The 22,060-nt window shown below is 39.0% G+C and overlaps 1 protein-coding gene across 3 annotated transcripts in view; it reads right to left on the reverse strand.

The window, feature by feature from the left end:
* The window catches only part of ryr2a (ryanodine receptor 2a (cardiac)), a 139,296-nt gene that overhangs the window by 41,565 nt on the left and 75,671 nt on the right, over positions 1-22,060 (reverse strand). For all 3 annotated transcript variants that reach the window (XM_086016298.1, XM_086016297.1, XM_086016296.1), the window contains exons 60-79: positions 21,089-21,166; positions 20,838-20,913; positions 19,149-19,272; positions 18,018-18,133; positions 17,815-17,879; positions 17,581-17,702; positions 17,294-17,343; positions 12,852-12,912; positions 10,075-10,313; positions 9,342-9,423; positions 8,964-9,094; positions 8,001-8,128; positions 7,694-7,886; positions 6,908-6,990; positions 6,185-6,342; positions 5,931-6,018; positions 5,747-5,839; positions 4,396-4,566; positions 4,031-4,090; positions 813-947 (exon numbers count right to left, since the gene is read on the reverse strand). In XM_086016298.1, coding sequence (XP_085872424.1) covers positions 813-947; positions 4,031-4,090; positions 4,396-4,566; positions 5,747-5,839; positions 5,931-6,018; positions 6,185-6,342; positions 6,908-6,990; positions 7,694-7,886; positions 8,001-8,128; positions 8,964-9,094; positions 9,342-9,423; positions 10,075-10,313; positions 12,852-12,912; positions 17,294-17,343; positions 17,581-17,702; positions 17,815-17,879; positions 18,018-18,133; positions 19,149-19,272; positions 20,838-20,913; positions 21,089-21,166 — 2,253 coding nt within the window. The remainder of the gene's footprint in view (positions 1-812; positions 948-4,030; positions 4,091-4,395; positions 4,567-5,746; positions 5,840-5,930; positions 6,019-6,184; positions 6,343-6,907; positions 6,991-7,693; positions 7,887-8,000; positions 8,129-8,963; positions 9,095-9,341; positions 9,424-10,074; positions 10,314-12,851; positions 12,913-17,293; positions 17,344-17,580; positions 17,703-17,814; positions 17,880-18,017; positions 18,134-19,148; positions 19,273-20,837; positions 20,914-21,088; positions 21,167-22,060) is intronic.

Raw genomic sequence — 22,060 nt, forward strand, 5'->3', positions numbered from 1 at the left:
AAGGATGTTTGCCGAAAAAAGGGTGAAAACCGGTAACTTAAATGATGGCGATAGAAGACCTTTCAAAGAAATCTAGAATTTTCTGCTCATTGTTTGTGCCTCAAGGAAACAATATTGCAAGTATTTTCTGGCTTGAGCCATGTTTTACGAACAATGTACTGCAGTATAACTTGGGATGATGATGACGGCATTCACCGATAATGATATCTTTTCTAACCATTAGTATTATCATTTTATATTGTCATTATCATTAATACCATTTTTGTCACAATCTCCATTCTTTGGACTGACATTGGAACAAATAATTCTGCTCTCCTATGTTGTGATTTGGTTGTGGTTTGTTTTCATGTGTCTCGTTCGTGCCGTCCTTATATGTCCGTCATTTTATTGTCTCCGGCTGATCTCATCAGCCCTGTATTTCTATTGGATTGTTTAGCCAGCCAACAAACACTCCATGCATTTAACTGAAATAACAAATACATTATTACATATTGAGGTGGGCTGTTGTCCATAACAACCAGCCCCATCCGATCAAAGGACAATTGAGTATTACATTTTTGCTTTTGTCTGGCCCGCTTGGCCTTTCTGCCTCCACTCTACCACCCCTTTTCTAATATTCAAAATAGAACTGCAATACTTGGGTATATGTAATTGTAATTGAAATTTAAAAAATAAAAATAATGAAAAATGAACCTTTTAGCATTACAATGATAATACAGATGACCGTGGTGATTTTACAACTGTAATAGTGATATTGCAGTTTTTTCCATAGCATGTTATCTCCAACTGAAGGTGATGAAATTGACTAGAACCTGGTCGAGGTGGAAGAGGACATGAGCAAGGTCCAGCACTCTTTCCACATTCTTCTCGGGGTCAAAGTTGTTATCACAGTGATTCAGAATGTCTCTGTACAGGGCCCTTTGCCAGCGAATAGCAGGGTCCTGCAACTTTTAAATGCACACAAACAAACACGACATTATCTAAATCAGTCGTCATTAAACCTTTTATTTCAAGTACCACATGTAAATATACTAAGCACTCCACGTACGACCATAATGACCAATATTAAAATACAGTAACGTAGTAGGTCTAGGTGTTTTTGAAAATAATATGATTGCAAGTCACTGTATGCACAGTTTGAACATTAAAGGGACACTTGGGTGAGCTTAACATTGGCACGTATATAATAGGTTTGCATGTAAAAATGACATCAGTACTAAAATGCCCCAAAAAGACTCAGTTGTGATTTAAGGTATTTTTTTGTGATTACATTTACAACAATTAGCCCCGCCCCCTTTTGGGGCGTGGCATATGTTATGTTTTCGGTCCCAGCGGTCCACGTCACGAGAGGGAGCCAAACGTGATAATATTGCTCGCTTTGTCAGTTCTGTTGTCTAAAACGGCGACCGATCGCCACCAAACTGCAAATGCGCATTACTGCTCTTGTCCACTTCAACCTGGGAAAGTATAAAAGTGTTCTGCACAATAGTTTGGATTTATTGACATAAAACGTGATCTCGTCATGATCACCTCCGCAAAATCAAAAATACAGTGGCGATTGCTCCTCCACTTTCACAAGCTGAAGTCCGCTTCAAGAGCATGAATGCGCACACGAACCCCGACTGGTTATATTTCGGACATTTAGCGACGCTTAACTCATGTCAACTCCCGGGAGGGAGACGGCGGCTTGCAGCGAGCAACAGGGAAGGCAGATTGGATCTTTATACCACCACCCCCTTTCCTCCCCGGCTAAAGGTAGGATAACAGTACAGCAAATAGCAACAACTAGCTTCAGGCCGTTAAAACAAAAGGTGTTAGCACAACAACATTAGCTCCTTACTGTCCGCGCAGCGTGTGGAGGTGTCGCGGGGTTGCCTCCCAAGCAGTTGCGTGTGTTGTCCGACACCGCTAGCAGCCGCGAGAGTGAAGCGGCATCAGAGTGAGGTAAGACCTCATCGAACACCGGCAGTGTCTTGAACGTGCGCATCCGACTCCACAGCCAATTGTAGCCGCATTGCAGCGCACCATTTCGGCTGTTTCGTTCCAAATTGGACGGCGTATTGTAGGTCGAAAAACTGGGGCCATTCCTCATCCAAATAAATGTGCACGTCTACTCATTCCCACCTCAGTCTCTGTAAATATCCTGACTGGTGTTAAATGCCTTGCTCGTCCTAACCGTGATCAGCAAAGAAGCAGTGTTTTTTTTTAAAGCAAAGAAGTAGTGTGCGCTCGTCCCAGCATAAATCTATCTAGCTCTGCTCACTTCCACTTTTCCTCATTCTCATATAAATCGGCCACGGAGAGGTTCATCCTTTTGATATGTTGAAGTGGTCATTAGTAAGGATGTCCACATAACTTTCGGTGCCAATTGATCACCGTTTTTGGACGTTATAAGCAATGAAAGTACAATGATTTCCAATGGAGGGTTTGTAATCATTTCCTCCTGTGACTCCGACCGAACAAGGATAGAACGGTAGGGGGCGCGGCCATTCTCCTCATTAACAAGAAGCGTTATTCATGGAGTCACTTATTTCCTAATTTCTCCCAAATTTATTGATAAAATAGAAATGACAACTCTTTCCATTTTCCTGATCTGAACTGAAAATATATAAAATGAAGTTGTTAGTGAAAACATGGCCATCCCGGCCCCACGGCCCCTTTAACACTGTGCCTAAGTATAGGAATATTTATCCTAAAACGTTAAAAACAACTGACCTGTACTTGGGCAAGAGACTAGTACCACATTTTGAGATCTAAAAAATCCAAAGTGCATCCATCCCAGCTTTTTTTTCAATGTTGCCAATGTTGACATAACGTTCGCCAGATGTTCGCCAACAGATTTAGTGATTTTTCTTGTCACATAGAAATTCTGAACAGATTCAAAATTCCCTTGCGAGAAGAAAAGTATAGGCGAACGTCTGGCGAAAATTTGCGACCTTGAACGAACCCTGATGTGAAGGTGCATTTTTCTACCTTCAATATGTTCGCCCCTCAGTGGGATAGGGCCTTCATACGTGTCAACCCCCATCTGTGCTGAATCTTACAATAGTTGTAATTTGCCCGTACATTTCTGTATATCGTCACTGTCCTGTAAAAAACACTTATCTCCAATTTTGGAAACTTTTTTATTTTTCACTTTAATGCCTATTTCTGTAACGCAGAAACATGATTTATGTAAAAATAAGAAAATGAAGAGATAAGTGTTTTTCACATGATAGCGACAATATATTCTTTCAGAGTATTTATCACTCAGCAGGAGAGGGGGGCAAACGGAACGGACATTTCTATATATAACCTAACACAGTATTTATTGCTCAGCGGTCGGGGTGCTGTGAAACCTGGCCCAAGTTTGCAGTCAGAATCCCTTACGGATGCCCGTTTAAATTTGAGGCGGACCGGCCTAGAGTGGCGGTAGCAACGAAGTTTTGCCATACAGATTTGCGATGTACGGTGTACAGGTTTACCAAATTACGCCGAAAGCGTACAACTTGACAGGGCTTTAGCTTTACAAGAAAGTTTAAAGTGGAAGTTAACCCGAAATTTTTCTTTACGACAATATGTTCTATGCATTCCCACTAGTCTAAACATGACATTCTGATTGACAATGTGGTTGTGAAATATGAGAAGCAGTAAAATCAATTTATTTTTGTCCATCTCAGGGGGCAGCCATTTTGTCACTTGCTGTCAACTAAAAATCACAGTTGCTCAGGGCTCAGGGAACAACCAATCATGGATCAGCTTCAGAAAACAGGTGAGCTGTGATTTGTTGTTACCTGATCCCTGTGATGTCATTTTCAGTCGACGGAAGGGACAAAATGGTTGCCCCCTGAGATGACAAAAACAGGGTGGATTTTGCTGCTTAACTCATATTCCAAAAGCAATATAAATCAGACTGCCGTGTTTAGACTAGTGGATTTTCCTAGAGCATATTATTGTAAAGACATTTTTGGGGTTGAATTCCCCTTTAAGGGCAAATTTAGCCTCTGCTGTAATAATTTTACAAAGCTAACTTACTGTGAATGACTTTTACCTTTCCTTGTAGATGGAGGTTGTTTCTAATGACTTCACGCACTTCATCCTCGGTATCTTTCTGTAAAAGTGAACATTGTAGCATTTCAAATGACAAATCCAAACACTGTATAATTGAGAATTTTATCATTGCAAAGGCATGGCTGCAGATATTTGTAAGACCCTGTGTTCAGTCCCCGAGAATAATTGCAATGAATTTGAAGTCATTTAGGAATTCAAGATGCAATGTTTGTTTTCAAAATGAATTACAATAGAAGTGCTTACTTAAAAAGACAAAGCACAAGGTAAAAAAATTATGATTTATAAGTTGTGTGAGGATAAGCGGTTCAGCGAATGGATGGATAGAAGACGTTTGCCGTGTAATACCTGTGAGAATCGGTTCTTAGCGAGAGCAATGAGCTCTTGTTCACCAGGAACACAAACATTAAGTCCTACGGGCAGCAGTCGCTTCAGAGCTGCCACAATCAGACTGGTCTGCATTGAATATCGGTCTCCCTTTCTCCTCAACTTCTTCCTCTCCTGGTATGAAACTATTACCTATGACAGAGTTTGAAGACAGTTGGACAAAAGTCACATACACTGACAAAGTAATTTAGCATTTTGCCCCTGTATGCCAATAAATTGTAAACATAAATGACAATAATGTGAGGGAAGTGTAGCCTTGTCTGCCTCGTTTGATTCAGCAAGTGAGATGCAGATACATCAAAGCAGTCTACGTAAACACATCTAACAAGGTGCCCTGGTTTTGAAGTGAAAAACAAAAGCAAAAGTGTGATTGGAAACAGTAAATGCTTTGCTGGTTTGCCCCAAAAGTTTATTTGTGTCGTGTGTGTGTGTGTGTGTTTATATACGCACACAAAAAAAATATAAACGCAACACTTTTGCTCCCATTTTTTGAGATGAACTCAAATGTCTAAAACATTTTCCACACACACAATATCACCATTTATCTCAAATATTGTTCACAAACCAGTCTAAATCAGTGATAGTGAGCACTTATCCTTTGCCGAGATAATCCCACCTCACAGGTGAGCCACATCAAGATGCTGATTAGACGCCATGATTAGTGCACAGGTGTGCCTTAGACTGCCCACTATATATATATATATATATATATATATATATATATATATATATATATATATATGTAGTCGTCATGTGAAAAACACTTATATATTTTTTTTTTCTTATTTTTACATGAATGGTGCTTCCGCATTACAGACATTGCATTAATGTGAACATTTTTGGAGATAAGTGTTTTTCATGGGACAGCAACTATAACTATATATATATATATATATATATATATATATATATATATATATATATATGAATGTATGTATGTATATATATATGAATGTATGTATGTATGTATGTATGTATATATATATATATATGTATATATATATACACACACACACACATAAAAATCTATGTGTGCATACGTGTGTATGTGTTTAGAAAAAAATAACGCAACATGACAGAAGAGTTAATTTGTGGAGAAGTGATAGGGAATGAAATTACATCACAACATAAAACTGTCATACTGTTGTCCATAAACAATATGTTGGTTACGTTAATTCCATAAAGATGAATGACATATTTTTCTGAAACACCTTCAATTCAAACAAAGTCTAACATTCAGTCACATCAGTTAATCCCTCAACATTATTTGTTTTTTTAAAGAAAATTGGGTTATATAATTCATATATCATACCTTTGACATCTTACACTTGGAATCTGAGATGAGGAAGGACATGTTGTTGATTTCATTCTGAACAACAAAATTCTGTTCCTCTCTCTTGAAGTTCTGTAGTAGGAAACAGTGATTTCACCTTTTAAGAGAGAGGTGGGGGGGATGCCATTTGAACCCATTGTGGTTCATGTTTTCACCGCCTTACATGAGACTTCGCCCAGAAGATGAAAACTTCAGCCACCATCTGGAACAACACTTCTGCCTCTGGATTCGACTCTTTCAGCCAGGTGGCCCTGTCGATACATTAATTAAGAAATTTGATTCGCATTCCAATTAGATTTCAAGTACTTCGTAATTGAAATTAAAAAAAAAATCTTGTAGTTATGTAAACATTACAGTACACTAAATAGAATATACAGCACATCCATGCATGTGTCAGAAACACCAAACACATTTTACCTGTTGTAGTCAACAAATCGTATGAGAAGAGGATAAAAGGCGTAGAGGTCTCTGACAAGAACTGAGAATTGGTCCATGATGAGAAGCTCAGTTTCGGATATCTCACCCCTCCCCTCTGCCTTGCTTTGTTCCTCATCCATCAGCACAACTTCTGCTTTCTACGTACCATGATATAAATAAAATATGAAAAACAGATAATGCATGTAGATACTGACAGTCGATTGCAAAAAATTTGAATTGACAGCATTACATTTAAAATCAAAACAGCAAGCAGCGATGAAAGTTTTCCTTGCCAACCCATTTTCAGGGCTGCTCCTTGAAAAAAAAAGACAAAACTCTGATGTCATACTCGGCCCACATTAGATGGTGCTGAGTGGTTCTGGTATTTGCCTAAAACTAGCGGTGCACAAATTGATCGGCCGGGATCGGTATTGGTGCCGATTTCCTTAGTTTTGGGGGATCAGTGATCTGCCGATCTCTTAATATTAAACTGATCTTCTCCACTGATCTTATGTGCAGTTAAAACAACCCGTTTGTAATGTTTCACAGGTATTGCTCAATGTTTTACAATAAAGCCCCCAAGGGGCCAGGTAGGGTTACTATGAGCGAGTTTTGCTTGGACCAATAAAATACATAATTTTTCACCAGGATACACCCTAACATTTTTTTTTCTTTTATGTTTTCCATTCTCTTGCTCTTTACTTTCACCAAACCACCACTCACTTTTCTGAGTTTCTTCATCAGAGGCAGAAAGTGCGTCTTGAGCAACTGGGATTTGGCCTTGCTGATGATTGGTTGAGAAAACACTTCGGAGGGGGAAAAAAAATTTGCAGTTAATTATCAACAAGTTTAGCTAAATCCTGGGGAGTATTCCTGAGTGCTGCTTATGTGAAAACTAATTTAAAAAAATGACAAAATAAAATAATTTCACAGTTAAAAATATTTATTTTAATAATTGTGTTTAAATACTTAGAATTTACATATAAATCATGTTGATAAGCAATAAACCAGTTTGTTTGTGAACACTGTATACAGTTCACTGTATATGAACTTTTCCTCAATACTGCAAGTCACAAAGTGTAGTAGAAGGAGGAACATCCTGAATTTCCCATGACATAACAGCAGATGTGCAAGGTAAGCATAAAAATACCATTCATGTTTTGATGCACAAATGGATAAAGCAAATCAAATTAGTACTGGTTCTGGTTATTAAATACTGGTGACACTTTAAAAGTTAATATTCGGTGATTTGGTCTGGTATGAGAGTTGTATGACAAGGACTGTTTGTCAGCCGTAGCACCAGGGTTTGAGTTATATTGGAGCAATTGGGAGATGAGCCCCACAAAGGTAAGAAGATATATCTGTATACCACGGGCGCACCGTGACGCATTTCAGCGCTTGCTTTATGAATTGCATGCTATTTGTTTGCTCCATTTTTTGGGGGGGGTTAGCCCCACTCAAAAATCACGCAATCATTGAATTCGGCCCTCAGTGTGTCATTCGGATTACCGGCTAGTCTTTTCATCCAGGCCCCCTCATCGATTCCTAAATTGTTGTAAATGATCTTCAAGATGTTTCCCAGTAATATGTTCATATGCTCGGAGGTCACAGATGTACAGCAGCTGTCGGCTCGTTCTGGGTTGTTTTCTGGCCCGTGTTCCCACCAGTGAGACATGTAGCTGCACAAAACTGGTAAAACCACCTGCAGAAATACAAACATTAAACAAAAACCTGCTGATTGTACCACTTTTCTCACTTAAACATTTTTTTTTTATGATAATCGATTTTCGGTTGTCAGAAAAAATTGATGGCATACCTCCATGACTTGAGGCATTTGAGTATATTTCATGCCAGACTCCGCCACCTCAATGATTTCTTCCAGAGACTTCTCCAAATTTGGAATCAATGGACAAACGTCTACGACCCGGCCTGGCAGACCAAGAGCTGGAATGGAAATGAGTAAAATATACACAAAAAAAATATATCAAAGAAATATAAGAACATTTTATGCCACATAAAGCACTCTCAAAAAAATAGTAAAAAAAACTACGGCAAATAGGAGACGACTGACTTACTGAAAATAACTGGTTTTCAATTATGTTGGAACAGTTTCCATGCCTAATGATTTCTACCAACTGTCGCGTTTTTCATTACACAACCAATACATTATATTAAATGAGTAACGGCAGTGATATAGGCGACGCGATTGTGGACTTTGAACCAGTAGAACATGTCAAACGTGATTATTTTGTAGGTGTCGAATTTCTGGGAAAACTTCACGTTTTCAAGGTTAATTCCAAACACGACCTTAGGTTTTGGGGAGCTGTCGAGCCAGGTGCTTTAGGCCTTAATGGGCTAACTGAAAGATGATCAAAATCAGTCATTGTGTAAGTGTTATTTTAATGTATCAAGTTTAAAAGAACATGTCCAGAGGGTGTGCTACAGTTCTAGTGAACATTTTTCATACTGTCACTCACATGTTTGGATTCAATCCTTGGACGGTGTGCACTGAAAATGTATGTTTCACTATCAAAATTCCTATCATACTGAATGCCAGAGTTGTATTGTAAAAATATATTTTGGCATGTCTATTTTTCTACACTGGCTTCTTTTTATGACATGAAATGTAGATTATATCAAAAAGCGCCTCTGAACTAACGTAAAATTCTATGTCAGGCAGCATAGCACTATGTTGCCTTGATCTACTGCATAAAATGCAAACGGTCATACAGTACATCTGAGTAAGTGCGTGTTTGTTTTCTTTTCTGCAAAATTGTACCATTTATGTCCTTAGATCTTTTGCTGTTGTAGATTGAGAAGTTGTTGAAATTGTCCATGTGAGGTTCAAGGAAGGCAACCGGGAAGGCTGTTGAGAAAGCAGCCAAACATTTTCCTAATGCTGGCCGATGTCTGGAAAAAAAACAGGGTTCAAATGGAAAATAATGCTAAATACCGCAATCATTTCCTAAACAGTATGCATCGCTGTGTTGTTAGAAATAGTCCAACAAGAGCAGACAAACGACAAAGTTACTGTGAGTGCTTTAAATTAAATACCCCAACAAACTCAAAAATGAAAAGTTTTTTTTCCGGCTTTATGGACTTTAAATAACCGAAAAAAAAGGGGGAAAAAAAGAACATATGAATGAAGCTATTATACCTCTCTACATATATGCTTTCATTGGTTCCCAAAAAGTAGAGGCTCTTGAGGATTCTGTAGCAGGAAACCTGAACCTCATCCACTAAAAGACAGAATCAAAAATACAAGAATTTGATCACATTCATGGGTATTGTCATTCATTATTGTTTAACAACTAATCTTAGAATTCATTTTCAAATTTGAAAATGCCTCTCTTTATTGATGGATTGATGGATACGCTTCAGGCTATGACAAGTGGTTTGCATTCTGCCGGAGATGGTGCTCGAGTCATTGCAACTTGGACTTCAGTCAACTTGAGTGCTTTCATGACTGATAACTTGTCTTGAGCAAAATAAAGAAAAAAAAGGGACTTGACTTGAATTTGGAAGTTGTAGACTAGGAAATTCAGACATTTTTGTATATTCTCTGACTCCAAAGCCCAAGTCCTGAGCGACTGAGGTCCTGTCACCTGTTATCTTGAGATACCGATTAGTTAAATTGGTTAATAATATCACTATTTGACATTTTCTTCTCTATGAAGACCAGACAATGCAAATAAGACTGCACTAATAAATTGATTTGGCTTAAGACTTGACAAGACAGAACTGCTTGAGAGTTGAAAATTATGAATTTCGAGACTGACTTACTTTCATAAGTACAAAAAGGCAGCTGGAGGAGCACATCTGTGTCCCATCTATATAAATAAAATACAAATATAAAATAAAATAAAGCCTAAAAACATGTATATACACACATATTAGATCTTCTCCAAAATTATTCTTTCCAATGTGTTCAAACAAGGAAGACAGGATCGGAAGTAAGCCAAAGGTGGTGTAGTTGATGATCTGAGGGACCCCTCTGGGCAGTTCTTTGCTGTGAGTAAATTGACCGAGCTTCAAGTTCTCTTGAGTCTTCTCCAAAGCTTCTGCCGCATTGTCGAAGTAGGACTGTAGTGCTGTCTTGACTGACTCCAAGCCTGTCTTCATCACTGTCCTAATATAGGATGACATTGAAATAGTTGGGTTTTCTCATCAATCATTGAATTTACAAAAATGTTTTCTCCAAATCCAGAATATTTATGAAGTCAAAGGAGGCAAAACTTTAAGAAAATCCTACAAGAGTGCAACAAATTATAAGACGTGACTGCAAGTGGCATAAAGGCAGTGCTTAACCCATTAAGGCTGGGAGTGCATATCCGCATTCCTACCACTAAAGCCGGGAGCACTGTTGCGTGTTTCTACCTTTAAAGCCGGGAGAGCGTGTACGTCATTTTCTTTTTTTAATCCAATTCTCGGTCTTGTAGCCAATAAAATACATCGGAATATACACGTGATGGTGTCGTGATTCCTCGGAGGACGTCGGTAATGTCCACCATTAATGGCGGATGCCGTCGAAATGAAAAAGGCGACGCGCTTGTGGACTTTGAACCAGTCAAACATGATATATGGTTAAGATATGTCTGTAGACAATGACGATATCAACACCTTTGTAACAGAATAGAGGATAGTATTTACCACTCGATTTTTTAAAATTAAAAATAGTGCTTCTCTTGCACTGATCAAAAAATTAAATTATTTTTACATCTTCGTTTGAAACCGTAATGATTAATAACCCCGGGCCAGTTTGAAAGCCACATGTGTAAGCTTTCAATTTCTTTTGGAATTATGTTTCTATCTGCTACAGGGGCTGAGATATTGATTATTTTCGAGGTGTTGAATTTCCGGGAAAACTTAAGGTTTACGCGGGTTTTAGAGAGATGTTAAGACAGGCGCTCTACGCCTTAATGGATTAAGACACATTTGATGATTTTTACTGTTTGATATGTAGGACAAATTTTTCTCTTCTTTTGCAGTTATTTTAACACTGCTTCATGTCTTTAGTACAGCTCTTGAAAAAGTATTGATACCCCTCGAATTCTTTCAAATTTTGTGACCTTACAAACACAAACATGAGTGTACTTTGTTGATATTTCATGTGATAGACCAACTCATAGTAGCCCATATTTGTAGAGCTGGACAAAAATGATATACAGCTTTCAAAATTTTAAGCAAATATAAATCTGAAAAGTGTGGTGAGAATTTGCATTCAGCCCGTTCTCTGATACAAGCAATCAATCGCCTTCAGAAATCATCTAATTAGTAAAGAGTCCACTGTGTGTAATTCACTCTCGAAATAAATACACTTGCTCCGTGAAGGCCTCAGCAGTTTGTCCGAGAACACTAGTGAACAACAGCATCGTGAAGACCAAGAAACTCACGTCTGTGGGTACCAAAGCCGGTACCTTTTTTGGTACACACCAATTGGGGTTGGTACTACAGAGCACTAATTCCAGTGAAATCAAACGGTAGCATATTTCAGTTCCGAAGTTAGTCTTTCCAAGTTGTGACTGTGTGGTAGAGGAAGAGTTAGCGATTTTCCATGGTGCACTGGAAGGCAGCAGTACACGAACACAAGCTGTGATGTAAAAAATGACACCCACTCACGAAGGCTTTCAGACACGCTAAAAATATATTTCCTGGTTTGAAAGCCAGCGCGACTTGCCTGCCACCAAGCCAAACAAATACAGTTTCTGAAGTATATTGGGGCGATGGAACCTTGCAATTGCTAGAATTCTTTGTTTTGGTGTCACGCAGTTCGACTGGCCCGTAAACAGACAGGCCATTCGGGAAAATGTGTTGATTTTGCCGATGGCCACCGCGCCCTGATCTCTGGCTTCTGGCCGAAACCTCACGTCACAATTTGGTCAATTTCGTATTGTTTCACAAATCTATACTATTGGTCAGTCCACACATGTGGGTGTTATTTTTACAAATTACACCGGTCAATGAATGTTTTTAAACAGAAATGCAAGTGAACTTTTCTGGATTTTTTTTGCGCCGATTCTGAATCTACCCTAGTTTTTTTCCCTAGGACATCAGGTTTTCATAATAATAATCATCATCATAATCATCATACTACAATATATAATGTAGCATAGTAATATATTTAGGAATTAAGGGTTAGGTTCAGTAGAATGTGGATTTTCTTCTGAAACGTCATAGTTATAAATTACAACAGATGGTAAAATCTGTTTGCACAAGCTTTCGAGTCGAATTCAACAAAAAATAAAAATGTCAAAAACCTGATGTGCTAGGAAAAAAGTAAACTTTTTTTTTCTTTTTTAAAATCAACTTTAAAAATAAGTTTAGGGACACACAGCCATCTCTGATTACAATTTGCTGTTGACGAGTGTTACTGGCCGATCTAAAGTGTTGAAAATGACTTGCTCTCATTGATGATGCAATGTTAATTGAACAAACATGGTGTTTTTGGGGTGATGATTTTGGAGGTACAAGGATTCCGCCCGACGCCAGCAACGTGTAAACTGTGCAGCTGTAACTGCAGCAAAAGGTGGCCCTAGAAAGTATTGACGCAAAGGGGCTAAATATAAATGCACACCACATTTTTCATTTTTCATTTTCCTAAAATGGCTGATACTGTGCCTGTGTGAGGTACTGAGTAACTTTATGATCAAATTATCTTTTCCATTACCTGGCATCCAGACTTTGCCCAAGTATCTGCAAACAGTTTACTATGGATGTGGCATTATTACCTAAGATAGGAAACGAGAAATCAGAAAAAAATAAAGAAATGAAGAAAATGTCAAAGAATTTGAGATCATGGTCACATAGCACAAAACAGAAATATACTGTAAGCTGTTGAGGAGTGGAGGGTGGTGGGAGCATAAGAAATCTTCTTTCATATACATTATGTGGGTTAATAAAAAAAATAAAATAAAATAAAAAAGTATATATATATATATATATATATATATATATATATATATATATATATATATATATATATATATATATATATATATATATATATATATATATATATTCCACAGCAGGGCATCACATTCAAAGGTAACAAAAAAATACAGTACATACAGTACAATGATTCAAGTTGTTTCTACTTTTATTATAATACTTATTTTATAAGTATTATCCCAAAACCTATAACCATCTACAGTTTACACAGTATGATGAAAGCAGGCGGGGCAAAAGCATTCTTGGCTGGACCATCCATCCATCCATCCATCCATCCATCCATCCATCCATCCATACTTCTGCATATTTGGAGTGAGGTCAATGGGGCAGCAGCCTAAGCAGAGTAGCCATGACCTCCGTCTCCCCGGCCACTTTATCCAGCATTCCAAGGCCTCCCCGGGCCAGCAGGGAGAAAGACAGTAGTCTCTCCATTTTATCTTGACTTTTCCTTAGGTCCTCCTCCCATAACAACTCACCAGGGAGGCGTCAACGAGCCATTCTGACCAGAAGCCCGAGCCACCTCATTTAAGCTCTTCATGATGTGGTGGAGACGCGGCCCTACTCTGAGCACCTCCGAGATGACCGAGTTCCTCACCACATCTCAAAGATAGTTGCATCCGTGATCATGTTCTTTCAGTCATGATAGCTCATGACGATTGATGGTGGGAATGTAGATAAAGTGGTGAATCGACTCACAGTGACAGGGTCCACCGTGAATTGTGAATAATTGTGTGATTAATCATTCTGAGATGCATGATAAGATGACCAAGCCACATAGTCCCAATTGCCCAGCTTGTCTTTCCCAATCAGATCCAAAGCTTTATAAAGAGACAGGTAGGACTACTGCGTCATTGTACATTAATTATTATATCATAACTTACTGGTCACTTTGAATTGTGCGATGGTTCTCTGCATTATCTGAACAACTGTCATTGAAATGTAATTATTGAAATAGTTTTTTTTTTTCCCCGTCATTGTTCAGTGCTAAAGCACTACTGGTACGTCCGTACAGACTTTACTTACCTGTATGTGTCATGTCCTAAACGTTACATTTCTAATAGATTTTCATTACTGGGTGTGGCTCATACTACTGGAGACAAATTGTTTTTGTGTTTTTACATACTTGGCCAATAAAGTTGATTCTGATTACTTGCCATCAAGTCAAGCCCCACTACCAGGTCTGGCTCCAGAGTGTGACCTGTGCTTTGGTTGGCCCCTTACTGAGGAACTATTTGCCCTGGGTGACCTAAACAGGGGCATAATTTAACTTGGCTTCGAGTATCACTGGGACAGACAAACCCCTCTACCACGATATGGTGATGGCTCAAGGAGGGAACAGTATGTTTATCAGAGCTGGGCAGTATGTCCCTGGGCCGGCCCGGCCGGATGCCCATTTATGGGGCGGGGGACGGGGGCAAATTTTTAAAAATGGCTGGACTAAGCATGGTCGGATGTGGATTTGAGTCCAGCCCACTAATCGGCCCTCATGCATTTGACGTGGTTGCAAGGCGGCCAAATTTCATCTCAGCCTACTCGGTGAAAGGCTTCTTTTTAGGCTTCTTTCTATTCCCGCGTCGGCGCCAGCGACAACTGCCGTATTGATTCACGTGACCGACGCATTATGCTGTTGGCGACAGGTCTGCAACACATGCCACGCACCCATCAGGAATTGTTGCTGCTCTGATCGGTCACATGTTGCGATGACATACAGTTCCCCACACGGAGAGGAGAGAGAGGATGCAGCTGGTTGCTGCTGCAAAAGCAAACTAGTTTGGCAATAAAATTAAATGCATAGTCTAGTCGTCTCGGTCCCTTTATGGTTGTAGCAGGTACGATATCCATTGTTGTCGCTGTCTTTTTGAAGCGACGACCCCCCCCGACTTGGAACTAAACTGTTTCATAACAACTTGTGTCCAGGAGTATATTAAGCTGCGCGCAGCACTCAAGCATGACGCTGGCACATCAAGGTGGAGTTCACGCACTTTTTCTGTCTCGTCTTCCATACCTCCGGAAATACACCGTAGCAAACCTGCTGTGTATAGTGGTTTGCTGGTATGCTTTTATTTTGAAGACCGTGAATGAAGGGAAGTTTGGAAAATAAATAACTTGTTGAATGCGACTTCCGGAGGTCTGTTGGACCCAAATAATTATGCAATACGACAAAACCAACCCCGGGGCTCACAATGGAAGTAAGCACACGCAGTTGGGTAAGTAGTAAAGTACTAGTGGCGCATTTTGAAGCATGTCCAGTGGGTTCGAATAGTAAACTAGCCAGCTAATGATCCTTAAAAAGCCTCTGCCATTAGTATCTCTCCCGCGGCGGTGTCAATCACAGACACTTTTTTGGGGGGGCCGGAGGGCGGAACAGGGCGGGGGGGTGATCATTTTTATGAATAAGGGCGGGGGGTCGCGGCCGCAAGGGTACCCAGGTCAAGGGTGGAGGGTCGCGGCCGGACCGGCAAAAAAGGTTCAAGTGCCCAGCTCTGATGTTTATTAATACTTTTCTGACAAATGAATCACCTTTTGGGGTGCATTTTTTTGAGCCAGTAGGTTTTGAGATTTAGACCTGTTTTTGAAATCAGTTACAATTATCTGACAGCTTAAGTTAGCTAACTAACATTTACCACAAAAGATTTCTAATATTAATGTTTCTCACCAACTATGTTTATTTGTATAGCACATTTCATGTACAAGACAATTCAAAGTGCTTTACATAAAACATTAAAAGCATTACAGAAAGACGAAAAAAAAAATCATAATAAAATCATCTAAAATAATTACTTTAAAATCATTCAAACAAAGCATCAGCCGTGATAAATTAAAAGATAGCGTACAAATAGGGATGAAATAATAACAATAAAGGATAGATTCACGAGAATGCTGCAGTTCACAATAATGTTATCAGCCCTAATTTAAATGAATTAACAGTTTGATCAAATCAAGCATTTGGTCCCGGGCATCAAATGACCTTTGCACGCCACTGATTTAATGCCTTGTGTCTTTTGATACAAGAAATGCAAAGTTTCGGTTTATATTTTTAGTTGTTTGAAATTGCCCAACTGAAAATGTTTCTAGACAATAAAATATAGTTTGCCGCGATGCACATAAATAAATGTATAAATAAAATCTTTTGCCTCTACTTAAACCCACATCATCCACTGAAAAGATTAGAATAATCACTCAACTATTAAGTTTTTTTCTCCATAGAGGCGCTCACTACACTAAGCTACACACAAATGTCACTTAATGAGGAAAATTTTTCATCCATAAAATATAAAATATTGGGGTCATATTTTTAGAGGTGTATGTGGGCATAAGTAGAGACATCCACATACATTTTGATGACGAATAATTGCAGTTTTCTGACGCATGAAGCGACGCAGCCTTTTTTTATGCTTATGAATTTTAGACTGCCCTCCCGAATGCCAGTCAACTTCAGTGTCTTGACCCTCGTTATTAAAATACACACATATTTTCTAGATTTGTATCTGTCTTGCCACATTACAATGCCACACAAAACAAACATTGCAGATTCATTTAGAAAAATGTGCAGTACTCTTACACGCCAACATTGACGTATTCGTCACATAAAAGCCTGAATACCTAACATTATTTTCAGTAAGGCCATGATAGGCTGTTGCAGATAAGACTGGCCATCAATCAAACAAAAAAAAAAAAAAAGCATCTAAAGCATCTTGGTGGGCGGGCACGGCCCCCTAAGTCTGGCCAGTGTCAAGAGGTCTGCTTAAGTTTGGTCATGAGATTGGTCAGTCGCGGGAAAAAAAAGAAAAACAAACAAAAACCTATTAATCTAGCTATCAACCTACCAATGTATCTATTACCATCTCCATTTTTTTCCCCAATCGACCATACATGCACAAGCATATAATAAAATACAGTTACGTGTAGTAAAATGTCATCATCACCTCAAAGCCTCGCAAGTATACACACACGCACACACGCATACACGCACACACGGTGTATGATATTACTCTGTTAGTGGTTTCTAAAAATGCTTTCCACATTCATAAATCAAATTATATTGGACTCATGCAAATCCAAATTGAGCGCTTTCTTTTCTTAAAACAAAGAGGGGTGGGGTTGAATGGGAGTTTGAGCTTGTGATCAGAAGTGCAAGCGATAGCCATAAACCATTCTTACCAAATAAGGATATCCTATTTCTGACAAGTACTCCCAGTTTGCAGAAAAGACTAGAAAAAAAAATGAATTGAGGAGGAAGAGGCAGGGAGGGAAGAAGAAAAAAATGAAAAAACAGTTATGAGACACCGAGAGGAAAAAAGACAAAGGAGAATGAGAAACAAATCCCTTGGACAAACAATTGCTATTTCCAACATCCAGACAAGTCTAGTTGAAATTTCAAGCACCAGTATGGGAATTTGGCAAATCCTGTCACTGCTATCTTTTCGAGTATTGTTTGTCACAATCACCTTGTTACCATCTCTTTTTCCTTGTTGGAGGCATGTCCACCACTGCTTATGGGATGGATGGACGTGGATAAGAAGTACAGCCGATGGTTTTTGAAGTATTGATCCACCAATGGCAAGACAACCTGTGGATTAAATTGACAATTGGTAGAAATTTAGAAACAAATCCTTGGGTCTATTATTATGGTAAAAAAAAAAAAAAAATTCTGGGGTTGTTTAATGCTTCTGAGTTCTGACCTTTCCAAAGAACTTGATCTGCTGTTCATGAGGACTCTTTACTCCCTTTTGTCTTGTTCCTATATCTAGAGAGAGAATCAAAGACTAATATGGGTACACTTGCCTTGTCTCTTCTTTTCGATGAACCACTTTGTCTGCGAACTCGACTTTAGTGAATAAAGCATAACATTTGCAAGAAGACTTGGAAGTTTGAAGGGTCTCACCAAACTTCATCATGTGCTCGTGGGCCTGGTCTACGTATTTGATGAGCTGCTGAAGGAAGGTGTAAGCAAATCGTTTCTCTATTGCTGGTGAATCCAACTCCTGCGACTTCACACCTCTGAAAACAAAGTGCTATTTTTTTGTCAGGAATTTCTTTGCATTTATTTGTTCCTGGGATTTTGTATATTTTCTTACTATTTAAATTGTATTGATGGATTTTTATCTCTGTAAAGTACTTTGTATGGCCTTTTTAACATGAAAAAAATTGAATTGGATTTGAAAAATCAAAATCTTTACCACTGTTTTGGGGCAGATCGGTATTCTATTTAACATTTAACATAATATTTGAGACAGCGCATTGGCTGTTCTAGCCATTACTAGCAGAGCACATGCTAAATGAAGTGTCCCCCATTAAATAATCTCTACTGCCAAACCAAAAGTCCTCCGCAAAACCAAATGTAACTCACTGCTCGGAAAAGCAAAGAAGTGGGGGTAGCCCTGGCACTCTAAACACACTTCACACCACAGAATAATCTGACAGGATAATCTTAAAAGACATCAGATGATCAATTTGTGCTGACTTTGGTTAGAATCAGGCTCAAAATTGTCCAGATTATTTTATCCAGCCATCCATTATCTATACTGCTTGTCCTCACAAGGGTCGCGGGGAGTGCTGGAGCCTATCCCAGCAGTCTTCGGGCAGTAGGCGGGGGACACCCTGAATTGCTTGCCAGCCAATCGCAGGGCACACAGAGACAAACAAACATCCGCACTCACAATCACACCTAGGGGCAATTTAGAGTGTCCAATTAACCTACCAAGCATGTTTTTGGAATGTGGGAGGAAACCGGAGTACCAGGAGAAAACCCACGCAGGCACGGTGAGAACATGCAACCTCCACACAGGCAGGCCGGAGCCGGGATCGAACCCACGACCTCTGAACTGTGAGGCGGACTTGCTAACCAGTCGAACACCGTGCCACCCAGATTATCTTAATCTTATTTTAATATAACTTTACTTAAATTACTTCAACCTTACTTAGATTACTTCATTTCAAAAGAATAATACATCCGAAAAAGGAGTTTGGAGTTTTAATACCAACTTTCACATGTGGGCATAAATACATTTCCTACCTTGACACAGTGTAACCATTAATCTGGAGGTATTTGAGGATATCTTGTGCTTTTTGTCTGTCTTTTAATTTCTCTTTGGCAGTCAATGTATCAAATGGAACCAATAAGGGGTGATTTCCTCCACCTGGCATACAGAGACAACAAGTAAGATAACAAGCACTACAATGTATGTGTGAAAAATTATATGCTTGGGAACAAGGTTTCAGAGTTGCCAATTTACAGAATTTCACTTCCATAACAATTTGTCAGAATTTCCATATTGTTTACATTTTGTCAAAAACATTGCTGCACTTATTAATTTGACTGTTATTTTGCTGTTTGAAGTTGGTTACTCTACGCTACAACGCGGTTCCAGGCAGCTCTATGTGAAAAGTGTACTCTATCACCCAAATCGCTTATTTCTGTGTTTCACGCCTGCATGTCCATTATGATAGCTCGGCAAGTAGCATGGCCTCGCCATCTCTTTCCCTGTCCTTGTTTCATGATAACGATACTAATCAAAAGTGAATCTTTTCCGCTGCCATGGAGGTGATTATTAGAAACTTGCACTGTGTTGACGCCGGACAATAAGTGGACTTGCGGCTCTGCATCATGTCTTGCAACGTTAGCTAGCCAGCCGTAGCTCGCAGTAATCACCAAGCATGCCCCGATCCGAACAGCGGAAAGCAGCGAGATTGGGCGACTGCACATTTGATCATATTTCCTGGTGGCCATATTGAATTTTCAACATGGCTGCCACTTCGTTCTCACTTCAATACATACCAGCACAATTCTCATAATCCAAACCATAGATTTCGACACAAAGTTTGTGATTGTGTGAAACTCAGAAGTGGCATACGGCATACTTAACTTGGAGCCAGCCATTTTGAAAATGTTGACATAAAATGGGGTCAAGGGGCAGGAAAAGTACAACTCTAATATTTCTGTCTTATTTCAAACCCAACTGAGCAAAAAAAAAAAAAAAAAAAAAAACTACGCTACGGCTTCTTCTACTACTACTAACACTTCCGGTATATTTGGTCAATCTGCGCAAGTCGAAATAATTAGTTCCACTCAAAAGAGTGATGCATGAACACGCAAGTCTGAATCAGATCAATATTTTTGTGTCCATCAGATCATAATTTTTATCCGAACTGTGATCGGATTAAAGAAATTTTGTCCATGTAAACGTCGCCACTGCAATCGTCACTAACCGTGTCATGTACCAACGGACCTATCATTCCAATCCAGCACTGACAGATGCCCATTTCACTGATGAGTGACGGAAACGCACCCCGCCTATCTCGTATGTGTTTGTTATGATGGCAGGTTTACTTGAGTAGACTGCATTGACTGCATATATGTACAGTAGGTGGGGGTATGTATGCACCAAAGAGAATTATGAGTTAGTCAGACTGGGAAGGCAACAACTAATTAATGAGCTAAGAGGTAATAAAGTAGCTTTGAATACAGAGACAGTTTCACAGAGAAGTATTTTTACTCGTTTCAACCTGTTCGAACAAAGTGACGCATGATTTATTAATTTTTTTTAAATATCCGCAAAACCACGTTACAGCCATAACAAGGTCGCATTCAGTGGTTTCTGTAACAAAATATGGACAATCCGTAACAGTTGGCAGCTCTGTATCTACTGTACATAATATTGAAAAATAGTCATGCGTAAAACCCACTGTATTCTCTATACCACACCTTTGGCTTCCAGCTCAATTTTCTTTTTCCTGGCCCAGATGTTATGATAGTTCTCTGCGAGCAGTTCTGCCATTGACTGCAAAACAAAACGTGACTGATTTTAGCATATGTCCAGTCATTCTTCAATTCTCATAACAAATTTAGTAGGTTATCAGAGGATGCTTTCTTGTGGCAGTGTGCACTCATGTCATGTTTAAAAAAAAAATACGTGGATTAATTTCATCAGTGTTTAGATAATATATATTCAATACCTGTGTGTCTCTGGACAGTGTAACATTGCTCATATCAATGGGTCTCGGATTGAAACACTGAGCTCCTTCAAAGGACAGCTGAGAAACAAATCATTATTATTTTGTTATTATAACAACTTTGCTTAATCAATCCATTTACTATACTGCTTATCCTGTTCAGGGTCAATGGAAGCTGGAGCCTATCCCACCCGTGGTGAAAGCCAGACTACACTCTGGACTGGCCACCCGTCAATTACAAAGCAACTGTTCTCAATGCTCACAGTATTATGAACGACACTGACGGATTGACACATTTTTTGGAGTGTTTCAGTGTTCTTGAAGCCACATTAAACAATCAGTCAGAGAAAGACATTTTTGTTTTCACAAAGCGGTGGATAGGCTCAGCTAATGTTAGCATGTGTTTATTGTATTGTTTCAAGCAGTCGGTCCTCAATTCATTATGTAAAACTTGTGAAAAACTCAATAGGGAGGTGGCTATGACAAATCTATCCAACCAATGTGTGACCAGCAGGTTTAATTCACCAATAATTAATCTGCATAGCCTACTGAAACACTGACAATTGTTTTTTTAATTTTTTATTTTATGATTAAGAATACCTAATTACTGCAAAAAGTACAGGACAGAGAGTAAGAAAGGTAAAGCCAAAGTAAGAATGTCCCCCCAAATTGTACGGTGTGTTTTTGCATTATCTCATCATACATGTATAATAATTTCTAAGAATATCAGATAATATAGATACAGTAAGTTATAGCCATCAAATACACTTTTAAAAAAAACAAAAATCTGACCACTTCTGTGGTGAAAAAGGAATAAACATTCAAGTAATGGGTGAATGCAAAGCATGCAAGGTGCAAGAGAAGAAACGTGATTTTCTGACTATGCACGGTAGGGCTGGCTTTGCATTAGTAGTGTATGATGCGCTAACACGTCTAACATACTGCAGTAACAGCAAATGACCTGGAAAAGTCCAG

This window comes from Filicampus tigris, chromosome 19, assembly GCF_054856515.1.
Source record: "Filicampus tigris isolate MCC_2025a chromosome 19, RoL_Ftig_1.0, whole genome shotgun sequence".
In the NCBI taxonomy this organism is placed as follows: domain Eukaryota; kingdom Metazoa; phylum Chordata; class Actinopteri; order Syngnathiformes; family Syngnathidae; genus Filicampus; species Filicampus tigris.